We start from the raw sequence: 20393 nt of genomic DNA, 5'->3' as shown, positions 1-20393 counted from the left end.
GGGCAGTTTGGTTTTCATTTATGAAATTTTAATGCTCCATTGTTTTGGCTTTCAGGATCTATACGAGTGCCTTGATTTGTAGAATATATAGGTCAATTTACGCAAAAACCAGAGAGAAAGAAAGAATAATTACATGTTGGCAGAAGGTCATATCTATCCTCAACATAATTTTGTGTTACAGATTTCCCTTGTTACCTTGTGCTTGTAGATATTCCTAAACCTTGTTTGAATGAGACTGGTGAAAGACAGAGGCAGAAACACATGCTCATCGTGGATCACAGAAGCATAACCTGAAAGTAAATCAACTCAACAAGAACAAACATGCTTTTGCACTAGTTAAATTCCACCTAGATACAAGAACACAAGTCCACCTTAGAAACATGGCTACCTCAGTCTTATAAAATCAAATGAATATAATAAATCTTGATCAGTAAGGGCTTAACCTAGACATTCACATGACTTACAATACAACTTGTACCCACAAGTCACAAAGCAATCAGTAAAAAGAAATAAATTTCATAAAAAGCATGCAGGAAAAGCTCTTTTCCTATTAGTGACTTTAAAAAACATAACAAGGCGTAGAAAAAAGAAAAAAGATTTACTTATGCAGAGAATAATCAGCAAAACAGAGTATCATAATAGAATGTGCAACTATATCAAATTGTTGCACGGTGAAAACCACACATAAAACTTGCAGGCATACACAGGGAAGGTAGGCAAAATGATGATCCATATAGTACACAAAAAGCTTCTCATGACAATCATCATAGCAGCAAATATTTGTAGGCTTATGAGCATTGCATGTGCAAAACAAGAAACATCAAAATTTTGATACCACTTATCACTCGTAGTCCACTTCTACTATTCAGTGAATGAATGATATTCAAAATTTGAGACTCATTCATATGTGACCTTCTAAAACAAATTTAAATACATCTTTTAATAATCTACCATTCTTCCTGCAAAAGTAGATTAGTAACACAGCACATGCAAATAGTACCTTTGTAGAAGCACACAATTGGTAACCACCCGCTATTGCTCCAAGAAGTAGGTTTTCAGTGCAAGAAACTCGGCCACTTTTTTCCAATTGGATCTCAACAAAATTTCCAAAAATGACTGCATAGAAGAAATTTAGTGAAAAATTTTGTGAAAATTCAACTAATAAATGCAAGCATGAAAACTCAAGAAAAAAAGGATCTACAATTTGACAGTTCCAGTTCATTGTTAATACAAAATCAAAAGAAAATTTGGAAGACATGAAAGGTTATTACGTGTGATATACTAAAAAGAAAGCTAAAATTATGAAGCTTAGATGAAAAATTGATTGAAAGGAAAGCCAAGTACTACCTCCAACTCAGTCAACATTATATGCCTATGAATGACCCTTATCAGATAGTAGTGAGACACAACCAAGAAAAGAAGAAAGAAGGAAAAGCTAAAAGAGAGAGCAAGAGAGAGAAAGAGAGGAAAAAGTTATATGACAAAGATGCACAGTTCACCTTGAAGTCATTCTCGTTAGTTCTTGCATTACCAAATGCCTGTAACAGGGAATTTGAGTGTGAATAAAGAGCTTTAAGTTAATTAATAAAAGCAACAATCATATGCTCAACTAATGCAATACTCATAATATAAGAAAGAGAAGATTAGTCTGACTTAGAATTTGCTGCTCAATTATACCATAATCGTCAACTGCATGACCACCCACATAAGTGAGATACTTCATTATCAGTTTTGCAGCCTCTGTTTTTCCTGCCAGACTTTCTCCACTAACTAAAGTTGATCGGCTTTTTCCTTCCTTCCTTCATATATATATATATATATATATATATATATATATATATATATATATATATATATATATATATATGTGTGTGTGTGTGTGTGTGTGTGTGTAGAGAAGGTGGTCAAAACCAGACACCTCGGTTAGGGATAAAAAAACCAGACCCTTTGATTTTGATTTAAAAAATTATTTTAAATAAAATAAAACATCTTAATATGTTTATAAAGACTATTTTGATATAAAACATGCTTTTTATTCAAGTCATTTTAATGGAAAATGTTGATTTTTTTATTATCAGGTCATGAGGGCCGTTCATTTTTTCTTACTATAAAAACATCATTAAAGTCTAACAAATGATCAACTTAGTATATGTTTAGCATCAAGTCATTTTTAACATCATATCAATAAGGTATTGCAAAAAAAAAAAAAATCATTTTAAAAATCAAAAGCGAAAGGGCTAGTTTTTATCCCTAACCTAAGTGTTTCGTTTTTACCACTTTTTTTATATGTGTGTGTATCTGTGGATGTGTACTTTATTATCTCTCTGAATAGAACAAGCAAATTTTACTATGGATAAATAATAACCATTTTGTTAGGAAAGAGACTGTTTTCTGAACGTAGAAATTCATGGTAACCTACCAGCACCTACAACTTCTGCTCCACATCATTATCAGTCACGAAAACCAAGAGTATCAAATTTAACCATCTTAGAATGTCGGTGAGTGTCAAATATTCAAACTTCAAAGGATGTCTTTCACTCGTATGCATGAGAATGACTCACTTCAATCTAGCATATAGGGATGCATATCTGTATCATTCAAAATTAATTTTAAGGATCAGCATTAATCATGATGAGTTCACCTTATGAATGTTATGTTCATAGTGCAAACATGCCTCACATGTTGCAATTTCATGCATTTTCTTTGTAAAGTGACAACTGAACTATGTTCTTTGGATACTAAGATCTACAGATCACCTGAGATACTGGAGGGCTTTGCATAAAGGAAATGGAACTGATGGAATATCTGAAACCTAATTACACGTGCACAAGAGTAAGGTTGCTAGAATTCATTAACCTAAGCTATATAATAGAGATGTATGTGCGCATGCGTGAAAGAGACTGGGAGGTAGCGAGAATGATATCAACCAACGTACAACCACAAAAGAGTTTTATTCGAAAATAATCACTTAAATTATAAATGCCAAAATAGGAATAACACTTGATATCATTAGAAATGGCCAGAACATACTTGGTAAGTGACAATGAGCTCATCAACTTTTCTTATTTTAGCACAAATTTGTTTTTATCCAAGATTGTTCAATGTATGTTAAAGATCTCAAACTCGAGGAATTATTCCATGAGAATGTGCCGAAGAGTTACTTTGTTACTTCTCAAATCTATTGGGATCTATTCCAATGTGTTAAAAACTAAGGGAGTTTTGGAAAATAAAGCATTACACAACTCTTTATACTTCACATTATAGATTAACCGATAAAAAACTAAGAATTGCAGCAAAAATAATAATATTACACCTTAAAACACATGTTCATGATAGACTAGAACTCACTACCACTGGAAGGTTTCAAAAGGACTAAGAAGGACACTTGAAGCTTCTATACGTCCTTATCATAATTTACTTCAGCACACTCTCTGTTAATCCAAAGAACATGTCCTTCACATCCTTTGAGTCTGCAGTGTTCATAAATGCATCAAAAAAACAAATAATAGAAACTATATTGTTGTTAAAACATGTTCGATTACAAAGAGAAACCTGCTTAAGCTCTTACAGAGAGTGGTACATGTGCAATTTAAAATCTGACTGCTTTCTTAACATGTTTCTCATGAAGGCCTCTACTTTATGAACCCACCATAGATGCAGGGCCATTAATGCTCATCTAAAGAAGCCCAACGAACTCACTAGGGATAGATCATTGAAACGAGCTCCGGGCGCCCCATCTTCCTCCCATATGGGACTTGGCCATCATAGAAGACGAGAACAGTCATTAATAAAAAGCGTCATCCTCATAGAATTCTCTAAGATATATATGGAAAAGATTGATGACAATGATAAGCAGTATCACCTATGTACATTAGAATCCAAACTGAGATTCAACATGGGCATCAATGTATAACGAAACCCCCTTTATCCAACACCTCCATTTAACAAAAACCGGCAGAAGCTAATCATACTAGTCTGCATTAAGAAAAAGACGGCAGGTTTCCTTAAAATCTATTACGAATGCAGAAGAAACTAGCTCAATATATCAGGAAATATTTGGATATAAAAGCAGTCTAGGCAGGAAGGAAAAACTTGTGCTATGGCTAGAATTTTGTTTGGAAGAAATCGTTCTCCAAACATTGATCGGAGACATTGATCATCGGAACCAATGCCAAAGGCATGAATTTCTTTTGAAACAAGGATGATGTTGTCCAAGCCTTTATTCTGGTTGAAACATGGTTCTCGACAATACACTGTCTATTGAGGTGACGATCGACATTTTGAAAGAAACACTCTCTGGTCTTGAGCTTGCAAACCTGAGCATGCACCTTAGGTTTGAGAAGCAGCCAACAAGTGGCCTTGACCTTGTATAATTTGCCTTGCTTCTTGATGGCTGTTGTATTGATTGATCGGTCAAGGTCTCATCCTCAAACCCTCCATGTCAAAACCCTATCTATCTATCTATCAAGATCCCCTCCTCACACAGTCTCTAGCAAAATACAGTTCTCTTTCTCCCTGTTGACAAAGGACCGCACCAAACTATGAGGGATTTGTACCCCGATATATTCACCATGGTCGAAAGCTTGGGCAGCGACCATGGCGAATGGCTACCCTTGTCGTAGTGTATGTTTTCGGTTTTAGTCCTTTCTGATTCACAAAAACAAAAGATGGAGTTGTATGCATGAAGGAACTCAATACATTAAAAAAGAAGGCTGATAAAAAAAAAGGTCAATTCTGGCCACAACTAGAATTTTATTTGAGTACACAAATTGATGACATATCCTTTGTGTGGTATTTGAATTTGGATGCTTTAATGTGTTTATTTCATACTGGTTTTATTTTGGATAAATATTTTATTTGGATCCATGCTGATCATATGATATGACCTGTACATCCATTTGACTTTTGGATTTAGATTTGACTATCACTTGAGATCCACATGGCTGTTGAGTTTGGATTCATGTTAGGTTCAAGTTTGGACTGACTTGTTTAGCTAATTTGAAGATCTATATCTTATAAATATTAGATCCAACCATGTTGTAATACTTAATGGTTTCTTAGGGATCTAATATGTTCTAGATGTGTTTATGGAATCATGCCTAAAACATCATAATATTGATGCTGTTAAGAGGTGTAAGAGGACCCTCTTCAACATGGAAAGATCCATGTTAATGGAACACTTTTGCCCAAAGTTTTGGGTTGAGGTTGTGTTTATTGATTCATATATTCGAAATTTTATGCTAGTTGCTCCTTATGTTATGGATTTCTATGCAACTAGATGTGGCCCAAAATTTGATAAGTTGGATAAAGTGATTAAGAATTGGGTACTCAAAATATATGTAAATAATCTGAATTATTACATAAAACCTTGGCATTTGTTGAACGTAGAGATGTGAAGTTCTATAAAGAACTCAAATCCACTGATCATGTTATTTGATCTGTTGGATGTTTTGATGAACAGCCTGGCAATGAACAAACTAAAGTTTAATAGTGAATTTAGTAATCATGTTGATCAGTTTGATATGGTAGATGATTTTGATCATCCATATAGATAGCTTGGTATTGAAGCAGCTATGGATCAGGCAAAAGAACCAAAATCTCTACTTATAAAAGATTTTAGAGCTCGTTAGTTATATTTTCATGTTGTGATAAATATTTGCATGTTGTGATAAATATAAACGAAGTTCTCCACTGGCTTTTGAGTAACTGATAAATTTGCATGTTGTGACCTAGATATGAGGCCATTAGATACGTAAACTGAAATGATAAGTGATGAATTAAATAAATTATTTTATAAAAGGGAATATTAACATACAAGATGAATATTTAAAATAGTTTATGAGATAATTGTTATTTGCTTTGTGTAAAGTCATGACAAAGGTTAGGCATGTTGTCAATCAGTTAGATGGCTATGCAAATTTTTGAAAAGTTGGAGCTTCTTTGATTTATTGTCCTTAGATGATAATATTTTGCTGAAAAGCAATGAGGGCAAAATGATATGGTTGATTATTGATGCTGTTGCTAGCATTTTGATAAAAGGGCCTGTAGATGATAAATAGATTTTGCAAGGTATTAGTGAATGTGTTACGGTTGATAAACCTGAATATGGAAAACATTGTACTAATCATCAATCATATGAATAATTGAGTTATGTTGGGAAACCTGAAATTGGAAAGACAGATAACTTGTTTAAAGGAAGCCCACAATAATGGGAGCAAACTTGCAGTTTCATAGTCAAGTGGGAGATGTTGGGTTATGGGCATGAGCTACGCCCATTTATCCACATATATATTAAGAAGACCTGTGGATGATCAAATACATAAAAAAAAAATGAGAATCCATAAGCTATCAAAATAATAGACTGGACAGTGAGGGGAAACCAAGGGGCGTGAATGAAGAGATGTGTGGCAAGAGCTGTGTATGAAACGGTACATGCCAAGATTATCATACCAAGGGGTACATGATAATGGGTATGACCAAAGGTCTGTACACATCCTTTTAAGCCCAACACTTTTACGAATTCTAACAATCTGTGGACAGATCAGTCCCCTTTAAAGTTTAAACAAACCTGTAAAACTTAAAATTACCATTTGGTTTCTATTTTATGCAGATCTCTTCCGTTTCGCTGCACATGTTTTTACTCTTGGTGCATAATTGAGGTCCTGGGAAGAGTCCAACATTCCAAGGGCTTCTTCCATGCCTGACGCTGAAACGGCAAGAAACTTCAGGAAAAATGGAAGACCCTCTCTCTCTCTCTCTCTCTCTCTCTCTCTCTCTCTCTGTGTGTGTGTGTGTGTGTGTGTGTGTGTGTGTGTGTTGTGTGGGTGTGTGTGCGTGTGTGTAGTGAAGTTGTGTGAAAGAGCAGCGAAGGCCCAAAGTTGGGAACCACCGTCTCATCTTGGTGCTGTTCCGGCAGCTTGGCTGGGAGACGGTTTACGTACCCAGTTGGCGTCACGAGTCCAATGACCTTGCTGCACAGTACAGCCTAGGCTTGCCGGTGGCCATAGTGTACTTCAACTGGCAGAAGGAGAAGTCCGGTTCCGGTGGAAGAAGAGCTCCATAACATAACCAACTTAATTTCTTAATCAGAAAACTTCGTCCTTCGTGCGCGTTCTTTCAATGCTATGTTAATGCATTTTTGGTTTCAGTTGAATGCCCTTGGAGATATGGCCTGAATGATTGATTTTCACGCGTTCAAGGGCTTGTTCTTCCGCTGGCTAAATAATGAAAGTCAAGCTTTTGAGGACTCCAGATTCTTGAACTATAACGCTTTATTCTTTTCAGGAATGAAAAAGGAAAATGGGGTCAGCTTTCCAGAATGTATATTCCTGAACACACAGAAGAAAGTTGTCGACGATGGGCATTATTTGGAGGCCCAAGCACACACACACACACACACACACACACACACACACAGAGAGAGAGAGAGAGAGAGAGAGAGAGAGAGAGAACTGTATTCAAATAGCAGTTAACTCATTTAACTAATTCAACTATGTCAAACCAGTTTTACATAATCGAGCCCTGAGTTTGAATGTCGAACTCAACTCATTTAACATTTTGAGTATAAATTTAAACTCAAGCTCGACTCGTTAATAAACAAGTCAAAATAAGTGTTTTTCAAGCAAGTTTTGAGGGGAGCCTGAGTTGGCTTGTCCAGTTGTGCAGCCCCACTCTTCAGTGTCAAACAAATCTCTAACGGGAAAAAATCACTGTCAAAGAAAATATCTTTGCTTGTTGTAGTAATCAGCATTAAGCAGTTCATTTCAAAACGGCAGCTCTGTTTGCCCATTAAAATGTTCTATGTTGTGCTTGCAAGGTATTCCAATTTGAGTATTTTCTTGAACTGGATGCCACAACTAGGAAGGACATGCATATGTACTATAATATAAAAAGTGCTGTTCAGATTCATGGTACTCTATTCATTTGAACTGAATATTCCATACGTGGGTTGGAACAGGATCACATCCAACTCCTCCTTTATTTTTGGAATAACCCATGAGGGCGTTTCTTGATTCCTTTTTGTTATATTTGTCCTAACTGCTTACGTTTTCGACACTAGCAGCGCCCTCTACCTTGCAAAAAGCCACCATATCTTTTTCTTTTCTATTACCTTTCTTTCATGTCTAACAAATAGAGCTTCATGCTAGTTTTGCGTGAAAGTCATTAGGATAACTGCCCAATGAACTTTCAAGATCATCCTCCTCCAATCAAGTGTTGCTACATTTAGATGAATGTATGATATAAAACTTTCTTCTTGCATGCTCAATCTAGCTAATCACTCATTTTCTCGTACCGTCCAAGTCTCAAAGCAGTTTTAAACTCCTGAGGCATGGAGAAAGGGAGAGAGGCTTCGGCTTCTTAGGAGTATCCCTCCCCCTGCCTCTTGGGAGTATCCCTCCCCCTCCTTTCCTTGGACCTTCTAGCTGGGCCTCTCAAGTCAAAGCAGCTGTTCTAAATTTTCCAGGCTTTTGAGCTAAACGTGTGTTGGGTCTTCAGACCCGAACACCTATTCATGTGTTTCCACTGTTCGGTCTTTTCTCATAAGCTGGCATTTTCTTTTACGATGGCCCAAATGCTCACTCTGGTGTTTGGCTCCAATGTGAGCAGTGGCACAGCCAAGTTGATTCTCTAGAGGGGCCAAAAAGATTTTTCACAAGACCCTATAATAGGTTTCAAAATTGTAGTTGGGACCAAATTCAAATTTTTTAGAATATTAGACAGTAAAAACATTATCTTTTGCATTCGAGGCAGGAGGAAAAAGAGGGGGGCACGGGCGGAGCCACAATTCCTTTTTTTCATGAAGCACTAAATATATGATTAAGTAATTTTTAATTGATCATGGAGCAGTGACCCAAATCTGGTGGGGTTGCTTCATATGACTAGACCAGTTCATCCAAGTTTCAACACTAAATTCATGTTTCAAAGAGTAAACCCCATGAAGCTTATGCTTCACAAAGACCCCCACCTGCCTTCTCCCCCTGGAGGGGGCCAGGGCCCCTGCCGGTCCTCCTAGCTCTGCCACTGGATATGAAGCCTGCACTTGCCCTCCCCCCAACAGATCACATGATTCTCATCAGTTCAAAATTCAAATAGGATTTTCTTGATAGAAGCCAAAGTTATCAAGTCTAAGAAGAGAAAAAAAGACAAGGCAACACAATGCCACTGATGTGATGATCGTGTGAGAATATTCTTGCCAACCAATGGGTCATGGTAAAAGAATGAGCACTGACTGCCCTTGTCCTACTAGAATCCATGTTTTTCCGTGCAGTTTCGCCCTTATTATACCATATTTCATAATATTCTCCACTGCACTTTCAATGGCAAATATGCCATACATATACTGCCATTCAACCGTTAAATCATACTCGCCATTGCAAAAGAAAGTCCTCTGTCAACGTCTTTCTCCACTCTTTGCAACAGAGAGCGCACATATGACAGCAAAACAGGGAAAGAACATGTCTTATCAAAATAATGCAGCCAGCGAAAGACCAACATACGTACTGACTTTCACGTTCATAATTCATTTCGAATCTCATCAACAAACAGACCAGCTGATAGCGTTGGCTGAATTATGGGCCCATCAAAATAAGTTTTGAAAAGGGTTGGGTAACGGTTTGAGGTGTGTGAAACTGGTACACCGCCAGTTTTTATTTTGAATGTTAAGGGTGACAATTTCTTGTGCTTCATAAAAAGGGTCACTGTTGCCCAAGTTGAACTGTCGTAAGAGAGATACCCAACAACATAAAACCAGTAAAACAAGGTGTTGGGCAGGAATTGTGGAGCTTTGGCTCTCTACCAGGCAGTGGCTCTTCACTGCTCACTCAGAATGGCAGAACCAAATGCATTAACATAGTTCATGTTCGTTTGAACATTGAAGAATAATCTACAACCAAATATATTAACTCTGACAAACATATATTTCCTATAGTAATTGTTCATTTGCTTAGTTTATTAGAAATTGTTCACAAGCCTGAGTAATGTTTGTCTCTCGAAGATGCTTTGCGTTATACCTTTTAGGAGTAAAGGTAAAAAAATGTTGACAAATTAATGGTTTGGTTACATGAAAAAGAAAATGCGTTTTTGAACTTTTAAAAAAGTTAAATATTGTTGTCTAAAGTCAGTATAAACAATGTTAATGCTTATGTATTTGTCTATGTTGATGACATTCTTTAAGGCGCTTGCTTTTCTCTGTTGTATGCTTTTCTCTGATGTTTTTTCAGGAAAAAATCTTCAGGACCATCAAATGCTACCTCAAAGAAATTAGAACCTTTGTGTATCCATGTCCCCTAAAGAATTGCCTCCTCCCCCTTCCAAAGTTCAAAACTTTGTTTCCCTTCCCTATAAGTGGGAAACTGCACGGGGAAACGTGGATTCTCGTAGGACAAGGCGCTGTCACTACTCATTCTTTTACCATGCATGACCCATACGATCATCCTCGGCATTGTGTTGCCTTTTTTTCTTTTTCCTTCTAAGAGTTCATAACTTTGGCGTCCATGCATTAAGAAAATTCTAATTGAACTGATGAGAATCACGTGATCTGTTGGTGCCTCTTCATTTCCAACAATTTCCCTTTAGTGTGTCCTCTTCTAATGCGTGCACTCACCTCACCTGAGGCTCCTGGCACAGATAAAAAGAAATGGTGGCGGTGGTGGTGGCCTCATATCTAGTAGCAGATCCAAAAGGGCTGGCAAGGGCCACGGTGCCCCTTTTTCCTTGATCTTTGATCCTAGTCGAAATTTTGAAATCTATAATAAGCTCTTGTGAAAAAACCTTTTTGGCCCCTCTAGAGAAACAACCGAGCTCCGCCACTGCTTATATTAGAGCCGAACATGAGAATGGCCATTTGGCCTCGTAAAAAAATTGCGCAGCTTATGAGAAAAGTCCGACTAATGGAAACACCGCCATGTGAGAGGTCGCAGGGATAGCTGTTCAGGCCCAAAGACCCAGTGCGCCTTTCGTTAATAAGCCCAAAAAATTTCAAGTAACTGCTTTGATCTTGAGAGGCTCAGCTGAGGAAAGGAGGGGGAGAGATACTCCAAAGAAGCTGAAGCTCTCTCCTTTTCCCCTTCTCTTGAGTCCAGCACTTCTTCGGGACTTCAACGGTTTGAGAAAAAGAGTGGTTAGCTAGATTGAGCATGTGAGAAGGAAGTTTTATACCATTCATTCATCTAAATGTAGCAACCACTTGATTGGAGGAGGATGATCTTGAAAGTCTGATAAGGCACTGGCTCCCCGTTCAGGTATCTCGGACATTGTAATCGATGATCTAGGGCCAGAGCCTGGATTTTGTTTTTTGGAGACGCAACAATCGTGCAACTGATAAGTAAACTTTTTGAAATTTTTTCATGGGGGCCAATCATATTTTTCAAAAGTTTTAAGGGGCCAAGTAAACATTTTGATTAATTATGTAAAATTTAATTTTCCAAAGCTTGGTTGTTCAATATCTAGTGCCCTTACATTTCAAAAAATCAGACATTCAGTTCTGAATTAGATTTCGATGTGATTGTAATAGTTGGATTCAGATCAGATTTAGATTGTGAAATCAGATTTTAAATTTGGATATGACATCTTTATTTGTATTTGAGTTTGAATTTGAATCTATGAATATCCTAAAGACATTAATATATCCCATTCAGATCAGATCTATTAACATACCTACGATATCCTCTCTCTCTCTCTCTCTCTCTCTCTCTCTCTCTCTCTCTGTTTTGGAAATCAAAACAATTCCCATCGTCGACAATGACAAAATCTTCTCTGCTTTGAGGCATATATGTTCTGAAAAGCCGGCCCCATTTTTCTTTTTCATTCCTGAAAAGAATAGAGCGTTATGGTTCAAGAACATGGAGTCCTGAAAAGGTTGAGTTTCATGATTTAACGCGACAAAGTCCAAGTCCTTGGAACTGTGAAATCCAATCATGCAAGTCACATCTCTAAGGGCATTCAACTGAAACCAAAATGCATTAAGTACATAGTATTGAAAGGAAGCGCACGAAGGAAAGGAACAAAGTTTTCTGCTTAAGAAATTAAGTTGGTTAAGGTGCTCTTCTTCCACCGGAGCCCGACTCCCTCTGGCAGTTGAAATACACTGCGGCCACCGGCAAGCCTAGGCTGTACTGTGCAGCAAAGTCTCTGGTACAGAAGTTGTGGCGCCAACTGGGCTCGTAAACCGTCTCCCGGCCGAGCTGCTGGAACAACACCAAGATGAGACGGTGGATCCCGACGCTGGGCCTTGGCTGCTCATAGCACACTACCTCTCTGCCTGCAACAAAATACAGAGAGAGAGTGAGAGAGCTCCTTCAAGAGAGAGAGAGACAGAGCATGGGAAAGAAGCAAAGTTTTGGCACTCACCGAAGAACGAACCAGTGGTCGCTGGAATATCGGTCACCATCCTAAATAAAAGGAGCAAAAAGAAATTAAAAATTCTTCTTTGGCAGGCGGATCAACACAAGCATGTGCATCTTATTGTGGGCAGATTTGTGGAATTGCATGCTTTCATCATTAGTTTGTTTCTTTCCTCAAAGACCAAGGTCCAACTATAATGTTCAGTTTAAGTCCTTTCATTCTTTGGTAGCTGGAACCCCACCGTCTCGTGAATGCAGTCTTTCATTAAGGAATAGTTGAAATACAATGTAGAGAAACACATAAAATGATCTGTTTTTGCCTTGTGAAAAGGTTGCGTCCTCTTTTGAACCAACCCAAAAGACACCTCTCGCTGCCTTTTCCTCCTCCTCCACACCAGGTTCTCTCTCTCTCTCTCTCTCTCTCTCTCTCTGTGTGTGTGTGTGTGTGTGTGTGTGTATGTGTGCAATGAGTGGGGGCAAACACAACTTGTTCTCTTCGACAAGAACATCATACCCTTTGAACATGGTACTGTTCGAAGTTCGGACTTCATGGCATTGCCACTAATGGCAAGTTGTCAGGAAGGATGTCCTCTCGCACTTTTGAGATAGAAAAGAGAAAAAGGCGAAACTCGCAAGAACTTACCAACTTCAGAAAGACCAAGGTGTGCTACATCCACAGCGGCGCGCTGAATCTCCACTATTTTCATACGAGAGATGGTAACCCTAAAGCTTAGCATGCTTCTCGAAGTCGGAGAGGGTTTTGCTGCTGAATGCTGCTCTTAAGAGAGTCCACAACTAGACTTTTCTATTGACCTCCTCTTAAAACGAAAAAACAGGTGGCTACCCTGTTACCTAAATCATGAGCGGTAGCAAAGCCACATGGTGGCTAGTGTGGGCATGTTGCCCGCATCAGCCTCACAAAGTATGCTTGTTTTTTGCATTAATGTTTTGATATATTTGATTCCGTGCCAAAATTTATGTCTTTGAAGGACCGCCTGTGATCATGAGTATTGAATACTTACCAGTGCAGGTATTCTGCAAGTGTAGGGCTGCTTGGACTAGGAGCATCAGGATCAACCATGACCTGAACAAAAAGAAAGAAAGAAAGAAAGGGAAAACGCTTTGTGACATACATAAAAGGTCGAAAGCGGAGACCAAACTCAGTGGCCATGATCAGCCTCTTACCAGGGTATAGAAGGTCCTCAGGTCATCTCCTCCGACTACAACCCTAGGTTGGCGAGCGACAGCCGATGGTCTGAACTCACACCCATTCGTCACTTCCCTCGAGTTGTATCTTACTTCTAGAGATACAGACCTGTTAAAGGGATCCAACACATCTCCCACGATCCTTGCCACCACCAATGGATCTCTTAATTCTCTTCTGATCATTTCTGCCTCTGCTTGCCAGACGTAGGTGATATCAATGCCCACACAAATTTGCTGAAGCAACAAGCAGGAGGATTCAAGATCTCTAGATATGTTCTCACAATGTTGTGTAGTTTCCAGAACTTACCTCACATTCTTGAGTTGCCCAAATTTGATCTTGGGTAGCCTGCAACTGCTTCACACCAAATATCACAGGCAGCCTCTTGTATATATGGTCTCCCATCTCGAACGTAGTTGGAAAAATGTGTGAAGTATAGTGTTGCTATATTACATGGTCATGCAGGAATCTTCTGCCCATATAGTGGCTTGTACCAAATCCAATTCCAACGAATCATGACCACATAGTTTTATGTCCTTTCATATGGGAAGTGCACATTGCACCTGAAAACCATCTAGAGAGAGGAATAGGTAAATAACATACCACTTGGTTAGGAACAAAAACCGGCCAACCCCGTAAACTTGATTGCTTACATTTTTCTTTCGAAATTAACAGAGGTATAATCTTAAGAATTTTTTGTTGGAAAACATGTTCTAGATCATATTTTTTGAGTGTATGATTAGAACTTTTTTGTCAGAAAGTAAAATGAACGGCTGTTGTAATGTTAATATTTGAATGGTATAAGTATCAATATTTTTCAGGAAAACACTTGCACGAAACATGTTTGCATTCAACTAGTACTGATAATCATATTAGAATGTTTATATTTTGTTTAAATTATTCTTTAACAATAATTTATGGAGGTTTTTGTCATTGATCAATGTGGTATGGGGTACACCAATTACTGTCTTTATATATTCCAAATTAACATAAAACATGTTTAATTTCAACTCAAGTTGTTGTTATGACAAATATTAATTTTTCTACCACTAAACTTTTGGTGCTATAAGGGCTGTTCATTTTTTTATACTACAAAAATGTTGTTAAACTAAAAAAGAATAATTAACTTATTATATGTTTCTAATCAGAAATTAAACTCTTAAGGGCATATCAATTATCCAGTTAGATTGTACAAAAAAAATATTTTAACAAACAATTTTCAGAGTTTTGTCTTTGTCCCCTGACCCTATTGTAGGATCTACTCCCACGGATGGTGGGAATCGATGGGTTTTTTGAGTTACAAGGGCCATGCTATTTTAAAATTGGGCGGCATCACAATGCATCCCCTTCTTGCTAGTTCCAATTGCAAGCTAGAACCCGCACTGTTGGGCATTTTCTTTCTCCCAATTAGTCCTGGACTCCTGTCCCTGCAAGAAACGCCAGTTGGCGTGAGCAAAAAAAAGAGCGAAGTTGGGGTATTTTGGAGAATTAAAAATGTCTTTTGGACTTTTAATTTTTTTCTACCTTTTTTATCCTTATAGACGGCAAAAAAAAATCTTCCTGTGCTCTCTTTTCTTGCAATGCATCCTTTCAGGGGATGGCAAATGTAGCTCTCTCTTTCTCTCTTTTATGTAGAGTAGAGGACTTCTTATCTCTAAATTTTATTATGCATTTCTTATTTTATCGGTTCTTTCTTTCTTTATACACATACACACACACAATATATATATATATATATATATATATATATATATATATATATATATATATATATATATATATATATATATATATATATATATATATAGAGAGAGAGAGAGAGAGAGAGAGAGAGAGAGAGAGAGAGAGAACCTCTTCTCTGTGTCCCATTGCTGATATAAATGAAAAGTAAGAGGCAGACTCCTGTCCCTGCAAGAAACGCCAGTTGGCGTGAGCAAAAAAAAGAGCGAAGTTGGGGTATTTTGGAGAATTAAAAATGTCTTTTGGACTTTTAATTTTTTTCTACCTTTTTTATCCTTATAGAGGGCTTTCTTCGGCAAAAAAAAATCTTCCTGTGCTCTCTTTTCTTGCAATGCATCCTTTCAGGGGATGGCAAATGTAGCTCTCTCTTTCTCTCTTTTATGTAGAGTAGAGGACTTTTTATCTCTAAATTTTATTATGCATTTCTTATTTTATCGGTTCTTTCTTTCTTTATACACATACACACACAATATATATATATATATATATATATATATATATATAGAGAGAGAGAGAGAGAGAGAGAGAGAGAGAGAGAGAGAGAACAAGAACCTCTTCTCTGTGTCCCATTGCTGATATAAATGAAAAGTAAGAGGCAGCATGCCCCATGACAACCCAAGTGGTACATACCATCTCTATCTCTCTCTCTCATACATTGCCTACTCATATTGCAACCCACGTGCGTGTGTGAGAGAGAGAGGAGCCAATTTCATTAATGGGAGTCCAGAAATAGTGAACGAAGCAAGCAGCATTCAGACAATCGAGAGATCAACGAATAAATTAATCTCTCCATCCAGCAAGATATAAGATTTGATTCAAAGAGAAGGCAATAACAAAGAAGCTGCCTATCGAAGATTCTGGTTTGATAAAAAACATAGAGTTGTTGATAAGAAGTTTGAAGGGGAACAATACAGTACCATTTTCGTTAAAGATTAAGAAGATGAGACTATCCAAAACAATGAATTACGAAGGCCAATAAATCTGCAAGATACACTGCAGTACATTAGCATCGTCTTTAATTGTTGTCAATTGAAAGACCGCCATTGTGAAGCTACAAATCCCAATATAAAATATGTACAAAGGGAGATGACAAAATAATAAATATCAAGACGAGAAATAATTGTTCGTGGACGCAAGTCTAACTGATTGAACCATGTAAACTCTTTCCTGTTCTTCTTCTAGGTCAGTTCTTAATTTTCATATGGTATCATAGCTATCGGCATTGTTCAGTCTATTGCGATTTCTGATGGTGGCATCATCTCAAACATCATAGACCACCACTTCAAGTGGGAACACCAGTATGAACACCTCCCCATTTGGTTAGTTACAATACCCTAGTAATTTAAGATGAGTTCAGAAAATTACATGAACAACAAGTGTATACAGTTTTCATATGAGAGCACAGAAAAATCTGTGGTCATGATTTATTAGAGTTGTAGGAGTATTCCAGATCATGAATATGCAAGATTGTAACATTATACTCCATACTTTCCTTTCAAGAACTGGGTTCGAAATGGGTGATCATACATGTGGCTACCTGGAATATTTGCTGTCCAGCAGTTGCAGGCAGCCTAGATACAATTTGGGCAACTCAAGAATTAATGCGAGATAACACCCCGAGATTACATAACACCGATAGCAATAGTGGAGAATACGTGGGGGTTGGTGTGGGCAAATCAAAACATTATTTAAAAGGAATTGAAATTGCAGTAGCATGACTCAAATATTATATGGGGTACTGCAGGCCTCTGCTGTTGATTGGAGTGCGCCTTCCAAAAAATTCTAGCTCTGTGACTGATCGGTAAATATATATCACCGGCTCACCGGCTGTCTTTGTTAGGCAAATTGCAGGAACCGCAGACATCTTGAATATTCTGCTTTTTCCTTCAGCTCATTGTGATGGCTAGTATGTCTCCGGTGAACAGAAGATTCCTCTTCACTCCGGCGGTGGAATTAGTTTCCTGCTCACCCTCTTGTTATAAACAGAAGCATAAATGACCAGAAGAGAAAGAGACCCATTGGTGGTGGCAAGGATGGTGGGACATGCGTTGGATCCCTTTAAGGTCTGTATCTCTAACAGTAAGATACAGCTCAACGGAAGTGACGAATGGGTGTGAGTTCAGACCATCGGCTGTGGCTCAGGGGATGACCGGAGGATCTTCTATACACTGGTAAGAGCTGATGGTCGCTGAGTTTGGTCTCCGTTTTCAACCTTTAATGTGTGTTGCAAAGCGTTTTTCCATTTTTTTTTTCGATCTTTTTGATCAGGTCATGGTTGATCCTGATTTTGCTAGCCCAAGCAGCCCTACACTCGGAGAATGCTTGCATTAGTAAGTATCCAATACTCATGATCTGGGTAACAGGGTAGCTACCAGTGTGTTCTTTCTAGGAGAAGGTCGATAGACAAAAAACTTCAGTTGTGGACCATCCTGGGAGCATCATTCAGCAGCAAAACCCTCAATATTTTCTCCGACTTCAAGAAGCATGCTCGGCTTTAGGGCTACCATCTCTTGTATCACTTTTTGATTCTCAGAAAATGGTGGAGACTCAGAGCAGCTGTGGATATAGGACAACTTTGTCTTTTTCAACTGGGTATATTCTTGCCTGTTTCTTCATTTTTCTCTTCTTCTCTATCTCTAAAGTGAGAGAGCGCATCCTTCCTAACAACTTACCATTCAGTAGCAACGCCATTTCCTTTGAATTTCTACCTGGTTTTTAGTCAGGAGAAGGATGAGTAAGATGGATGGCCTTGACAGAATAACATATATTCTTGAAACAGTACATGTTCAAAGGTTTTGAGGTTCTTGTCGAAGAGAACAAGTTGTCCAGCGGTTGATTGCTCTGAATTATTACAGGCAGAGAGAGAGAGAGAGAGAGAGAGAGAGAGAGAGAGAGAGAGAGAGAGGGAGAGAGAGAGAGAGAGAGAGAGAGAGAACCTGGTCTGAAAGAGGAGGAAAAGGCAGCCAGAGGATGGTTTGTCCTGTGAGATGTGGGTTGATTGTTCATAAGAGAACACAACTTTTTCACAGGAAAAAATAAATCATGCTATGTGTTCCTATATTGTATTTCAACTATTCCTTTATTGAAACACTGCATTCCAGAGAAGGTAGAGTTCCAGCTACCAAGGAATGAAAGGACTTAAATTGAACATTACAGTTGGACTTGGTTTTTGAAGAGAGAAACAAACTTATGATGATTCCCACAAATATGTCCACAATAAAATGCATTATATGCTTGTCTTCCGCCTACCAAAGAAGAATTTTTAAATTGTTTTTGCTCCTTTTAATTAGGATGGTAACTGGTATTCCAGCAACCACTGGTTTGGCCTTTCGATGAGTGCCAAAACATTGCTTCTTTCCATGCCTACTGACGAAACGGCCAGAATTTTTAGCAAAACTGAAAGAAGCTCTCTCCCTGTATTTGTTGCAGGCGGAAAGGTAGTGTGCTAGGAGCAGCCAAGGCCTTATCATCTTCGTGTTGTTCAAGCAGCTCGGTCGAGAGACGGTTTACGTGCCCAAATTAATGACCATACATGCGGTACCTGGGATACTTGTTGTCAAGCACTTGCAGGCTGCCTAGATGCAATTTGGGCAACTCAAAAATTAATGCGAGATAACTCCTGGAGATTAGATAACAGTACTGACAGCAATAGCGGAAATACATGGGGTTGGTGTGAATCAAAAACTTGCTTAAAAATACATGAAATTAATGATTCCAATATTACACAGGGTACTGCTACACCAGACCTGGCTGTTGACTCAGTGCCGCTCAGCCAAAAAAATTCTTACTCCGCCACTGACAGCATCGGTTGTCTTGGTAGCCAAATTTTTGGAACCGTAGACATCTTGAAACTTCTGCTTTTTCTTTCAGCTAATTGTGATGATCAACATATTTCCTGTGATCCGATGTTTCAGCCTTCACTCGAGCAGTCGAAGTAGCTTCCTGCTCACCCTCTTGTAAACAGAAGCAGAAATGACCAGAAGAGAAAGAAACCTATTAGAGGTGGCAAGGGTAGTGGGAGATGTGTTGGATCCCTTTAACAGGTCAGTATCCTTTTTTAGTTTTGATCAGATCATGGTTGATCCTGATGCTGCTAGCCCAAGCAGCCCTACACTTGGAGAATACTTGCACTGGTAAGTATCCAATACTCATGATCTGGGTAACAGGGTAGCTACCAGTGTGTTCTTTCTAGGAGAAGGTCAATAGACAAAAAACTTCAGTTGTGGACCATCCTGAGAGCAGCATTCAGCAGCAAAACCCTCAATGCTTTCTCCGACTTCAAGAAGCATGCTCGGCTTTAGGGCTACCATCTCTTGTATCACCTTTTGATTCTGAGAAAATAGTGGAGACTCAGAGCAGCTGTGGATGTAGCACACCTTTGTCTTTCTCAACTGGGTATATTATTGCCTGTTTCTTCATTTTTCTCTTCTTCTCTATCTCTGAAGTGCGAGAGCGCATCCTTCCTAACAACTTACCTTTCAGTAGCAATGCCATTTCCTTTGAGTTTCTACCTGGTTTTTAGTCAGGAGAAGGATGAGTAAGATGGATGGCCCTGACAGAATAACATATATTCTTCAAACAGTACATGTTCAAAGGGTATGAGGTTCTTGTTGTCGAGAACAAGTTGTGATCATGTCCAGCAGTTGTTTGCTCTGACTCATTACAGAGAGAGAGAGAGAGAGAGAGAGAACCTGGTATGGAGGAGGAGGAATGGTTTGTCCTGTGGCTTGATGGTTAACAAGAGAACACAACGTTTCCACAAGGCCAAAACAAATCATTCTATGTGTTCCTTTACATTGTATGTCAACTTATTCTTTGATTGAAACACTACATTCCAGAGAAGGCAGAGTTCCAGCTACCAAAGAATGAAAGGACTTCAACTGAGCATTACAGTTGGACCTTGGTTTTTGAAGAAAGAAACAAACTTCTGATGAAAGCATGCATTTCCACAAATCCGTCCACAATAAAATGCACATGCTTGTGTTCCGTCTACCAAAGAAGGATTTTTATTTTTATTTTTATTTTTTTTAGCTTTTTTTATTAATATTTATTAAAAATTTGGTAAGGGCTAAGTTTAACATTTTTGAAAATTGTAACAGGTAGCGTTG

At 38.3% G+C, this 20393-nt stretch overlaps 1 protein-coding gene and 1 pseudogene across 1 annotated transcript; one reads left to right on the top strand and one right to left on the bottom strand.

Moving 5' to 3' along the window:
• Positions 1-12032: 12032 nt before the first annotated feature.
• LOC116260755 (protein RICE FLOWERING LOCUS T 1-like) lies at positions 12033-13730 on the bottom strand. The gene is made up of 4 exons (XM_031639212.1): positions 13527-13730; positions 13364-13425; positions 12345-12389; positions 12033-12255 (listed from the first exon to the last, which is right to left on the bottom strand). Exons 1-4 carry the CDS (start codon positions 13728-13730, stop codon positions 12033-12035), a joined length of 534 nt encoding a protein of 177 aa, XP_031495072.1.
• A 3549-nt stretch (positions 13731-17279) lies between these two features.
• On the top strand, positions 17280-19586 carry LOC126410359 (protein FLOWERING LOCUS T-like; annotated as a pseudogene).
• Positions 19587-20393: the final 807 nt, after the last annotated feature.

Source organism: Nymphaea colorata, chromosome 9 (assembly GCF_008831285.2).
Source record: "Nymphaea colorata isolate Beijing-Zhang1983 chromosome 9, ASM883128v2, whole genome shotgun sequence".
Classification (NCBI taxonomy): domain Eukaryota; kingdom Viridiplantae; phylum Streptophyta; class Magnoliopsida; order Nymphaeales; family Nymphaeaceae; genus Nymphaea; species Nymphaea colorata.
This window is presented reverse-complemented; position numbering and strand designations above follow the sequence as displayed.